We start from the raw sequence: 432 nt of genomic DNA, 5'->3' as shown, positions 1-432 counted from the left end.
CCTTTGTCCTTGCTCTTCCTGGCCACCAAGTGTGAGCCTTCTGCAGCACTGGGCCTCCTGCCACGGCACACGGTGGGGACGCGCTGGTGTCCCCCAGGAACCCAGCCGGCTCCTTCTCCCTGGCGCGTTTGCCCTTAGGGGCAGCGGGTGCCTCCCTCAAGCCCACCATCTCTGAGCCTCCTCGAGGGTGTGCTTGGTGTGCCCTGTGCTGAGGGACAAGGGGTGAGGTGGCCAGCATGTCCCCATCCTGTACGTGGCAGCCACTCATCCTGTCGTCCCTGCTCCCCGCAGCCCGTCGCGGCCGGCAGCGGCATTCCCCAGATCAAATGCTATCTCAACGGCGTGAAGATCCCCCACGTTGTCCGCCTCAAGGTAAGAAGCGGGAGGTGGGATGCGTGCCTCCTGCCTGCGCCGGGGCCTTCGCCGCCCGGG

At 66.7% G+C, this 432-nt stretch overlaps 1 protein-coding gene across 1 annotated transcript in view; it reads left to right on the top strand.

Annotated features, from left to right (window-relative positions):
* Nucleotides 1-432, top strand: part of CLCN7 (chloride channel, voltage-sensitive 7) — a 13,169-nt gene that overhangs the window by 3,788 nt on the left and 8,949 nt on the right. The window contains exon 7 of the mRNA XM_010288993.1: nucleotides 292-372. Coding sequence (XP_010287295.1) covers nucleotides 292-372 — 81 coding nt within the window. The remainder of the gene's footprint in view (nucleotides 1-291; nucleotides 373-432) is intronic.

Source organism: Phaethon lepturus, unplaced genomic scaffold, assembly GCF_000687285.1.
Source record: "Phaethon lepturus isolate BGI_N335 unplaced genomic scaffold, ASM68728v1 scaffold26970, whole genome shotgun sequence".
Classification (NCBI taxonomy): Eukaryota; Metazoa; Chordata; class Aves; order Phaethontiformes; family Phaethontidae; genus Phaethon; species Phaethon lepturus.
The sequence above is the reverse complement of the archived record's forward strand: the minus strand, read 5'-3'. Positions and strand labels throughout refer to the sequence as shown.